This window comes from Rhagoletis pomonella, unplaced genomic scaffold (assembly GCF_013731165.1).
Source record: "Rhagoletis pomonella isolate Grant_MI unplaced genomic scaffold, Rhpom_1.0 Rhpom_scaffold_00006, whole genome shotgun sequence".
NCBI lineage: Eukaryota > Metazoa > Arthropoda > Insecta > Diptera > Tephritidae > Rhagoletis > Rhagoletis pomonella.
The window spans coordinates 15,001,581-15,005,170 of NW_023458560.1; the positions used below are offsets into that span (position 1 = coordinate 15,001,581).

The following is a 3,590-nucleotide window of genomic DNA, read 5'->3' on the forward strand; positions in this document are numbered from 1 at the left end:
TTTGCGTTTTCTCGTTTTTTGTCGTTTTAGGTTTGGTTTAAGAATCGCCGCGCAAAATGGCGTAAACAAAAGCGTGAGGAACAAGAGCGGCTGCGTAAATTGCAAGAGGAGCAATGCAGTGGTGCTGGCAACAACACATCGACTGGGGTGGCTGGCGCCTCAAGCTTAGGCGCTGTTAACGGCACCGGTGCGGTAATGGCCGCTGTGGCGAATCTAAAGTGTGTCGCCGAGGATTATGCCAGCCAATTGAGTCATCACATTAAAACGGATCCTAATAGTTATAATAGCGATGCGGATGAGTCATCGGACTTGGAGGTGGCATAAAAGCATGCTACACATTCATTTGTACATACATACATGGCGTGTTGTAATTGTAGATATCCCTCCTAATTTTTAAATGAGATGTAAATTATAATTTTTAAGCAGTTAAAAAGTAGATTTGGCGGCGATTAAATAGAATCAAAAGCTTCTGGTTGTAAAATTCGTAGATATGTTAATACATACTTAAGTGATTACAAACATATGAAGATATTTGCCGCAAAAACACACTTTTTAGTATTTTAACTAATTTCGTAAACCCATCAAGTTTTGTACATATGTATGTATGTATGTTTCTGTTGTTATTGTATTATGTTTGTTTGTTATAACGCCTTAAATTATGCAAATAAATTTTGTAATGTATAAAAGTATGTATTAAAATGTTGGAGTGTGGTATTAATGTGATTTAAATTTTTCGTAAAACAAGATAAACAAATGTATTTAATTAATACTCGTAAAATAAGTGCGTGTGTGTCACATTTTTCAAAAATAATAGTTTAAGGCAAGAATTTATTAGCTAAAATATGCATAGTAAATGTAAATGGAATTAACTAATGATCAATTGTAAGCATTAATTTTAAAGCATAAACAAAATAAAATATGAATAACATTTAAAAATGGCTGGAATATTTTTATTAAGGCAAATCAGATAATCCCAGCAATGGGTTGTGCGCTGGGCTTGGGACCCGCCACGTAAAAACCACTTCCAGTGAAGAAGTAAGGCAAAGCCTCGGATGAGACCCCCCCTTATGATGACGACCACGGCAAATGTTTAAAGGACTACGATTTGAGGGCATGCACCTGGAATGTCCGGACCCTTAATGGGGAAGGTGCCTCTGCCCGGCTGGTTGATGTCCTCGTAAGGACAAAAGCTGACATCACCGCCATCCAAGAAATGCGTTGGACGGGGCAAGGCAAAGAATGTCTGGGGCCTTGCGACATCTACTACAGCTGCCATGTAAAGGAGCGCAAATTCGGAGTTGGATTTGTGGTGGGAGAGAGACTCCGTCGCCGAGTACTGTCGTTCACCCCGGTGGACGAGCGTCTAGCCACAATCCGCATCAAAGCGAGATTCTTCAACATTTCGCTCATCTGCGCCCATGCCCCGACGGAAGAGAAGGATGAGGCATCCAAGGATCTCTTCTATGAGCGCTTGGAGCGCACGTACGAGCGCTGCCCCCGTCATGATATCAAAATCGTGCTTGGCGACATCAATGCCAGGGTGGGCAAAGAAGGGATCTTTGGAACCACCGTCGGAAAATTCAGCCTCCACGACGAAACGTCCGACAACGGATTGAGGCTGATCGACTTCGCCGGGGCCCGAAACATGGTAGTATGCAGTACTAGGTTCAAGCATAAAAAGATCCATCAAGCTACCTGGCTGTCTCCGGATCGAAAATCGAGAAACCAAATCGATCATGTTGTGATAGACGGAAGGCACGCTTCCAGTGTTTTAGACGTACGCACACTCCGAGGCCCAAACATCGACTCGGACCACTATCTTGTTGCAGCCAAGATACGCACCCGCCTCTGTGCAGCAAAAAATGTGCGCTCAAATATGCAAGGAAATCTTAACGTCGAAAAGCTGCAATCACAACAGACAGCCAGCGCTTTCGCTACTCGACTCTCACACCTGCTCTCAGAGAGCACTCTTCAACAAACCGACATATGCGAGCAGTGGAACCACATTTCCCGCTCATTAAGTACCGCCGCCGAAGAAGTAGTCGGATTTCAGCGAGCCCGAAAGAACAACTGGTACGATGAGGAGTGTCAGGAAGCTGCAGGGAAAAAAGATGCCGCCTACAGGGCCACGCTGCGATCGGGCGCAACGCGCGCTATGTGGGACCGCTATAGGGATCTGAAGAGGGAAGCGAGACGTATTTGCCGCAACAAGAAGAGAGAGGCAGAAATACGTGAGTGCGAAGAGCTTGAAATGCTGGCCGACAGGAGGAATGCCCGAAAATTTTACCAGAGAGTTAGGCGACTTACGGAAGGTTTAAAGACCGGGGCGCACTCCTGTAAGAACAATAATGGCGACCTAGTAACTGATGTCCAGAGCGTACTTAAATTATGGAGGGAACACTTTTCCGCCCTACTAAATGGCAGCAGCACAGAAAGTTGTGGAGAAGAAGAACCCGAGCCCGCAGTCGATGATGACGGAGTCGACGTTCCACCGCCTGACTATGACGAGGTACGTATAGCAATAACGCGGCTGAAAAACAACAAAGCCGCTGGAGCTGACAGCCTGCCAGCTGAGCTATTCAAGTACGGCGGCGAGGAGTTGATAAGGTGCATGCATCAACTCTTGTGCAGAATATGGTCAGATGAACGCATGCCCGACGACTGGAATTTAAGTGTGCTCTGCCCAATCCACAAGAAAGGTGACCCCGCCATTCGCGCCAACTACTGCGGGATCAGCCTTCTAAGCATAGGTTACAAGGTCTTATCGAGCGTATTGTGTGAAAGACTGAAGCCCACCGTCAATGAACTGATTGGGCCTTATCAGTGTGGCTTTAGACCTGGCAAATCCACCATAGACCAGGTATTCACAATACGCCAAATCTTGGAAAAGACCCGCGAGAAAAGGATCAGCCTCACCACCTATTTGTCGACTTTAAAGCCGCTTTTGACAGCACTAAAAGGAGTTGCCTATACGCCGCTATGTCTGAATTTGGCATCCCCTCAAAACTCATACGGCTGTGTAAAATGACGTTGAGCAATACCACCAGCTCCGTCAGAATTGGAAAAGACCTCTCCGAGCCGTTCGCCACAAAACGGGGTTTCAGACAGGGCGACTCCCTTTCATGTGACTTCTTTAATCTGATGTTGGAGAAGATAATAAGAGCTGCAGAACTGAACCGCTCAGGAAAAATTTACTACAAGAGCGTGCAATTGCTGGCTTATGCCGATGACATCGACATCATCGGTAACAAAAACCGCGAAGTCTGTTCTGCCTTTTCCAAGTTGGATAGGGAAGCAAAGCGCATGGGTCTGGTGGTAAACGAGGACAAGACGAAGTATCTCCTGTCATCAAACAAACAGTCAGCACATTCGCGCCTTGGCACCCACGTCACTGTTGACAGTTACAATTTCGAGAAAGTAGAGAATTTCGTTTACTTGGGAACCAGCATTAACACCGATAATAATGTCAGCATTGAAATCCAACGTAGAATCACTCTTGCCAACAAGTGCTACTTTGGACTGAGTAGGCAATTCAGGAGTAAAGTCCTCTCTCGACGTACGAAAACCACGCTCTATAAGTCACTCATCAT

At 45.7% G+C, this 3,590-nt stretch overlaps 1 protein-coding gene across 1 annotated transcript in view; it reads left to right on the top strand.

Annotated features, from left to right (window-relative positions):
* LOC118741586 (homeobox protein goosecoid-like) overlaps positions 1–421 on the top strand; it is a 1,290-nt gene extending 869 nt beyond the window's left edge. Inside the window, exon 2 of the mRNA XM_036473583.1 lies at positions 31–421. Coding sequence (XP_036329476.1) covers positions 31–324 — 294 coding nt within the window. The 3' untranslated portion in view covers positions 325–421. The remainder of the gene's footprint in view (positions 1–30) is intronic.
* Positions 422–3,590: the final 3,169 nt, after the last annotated feature.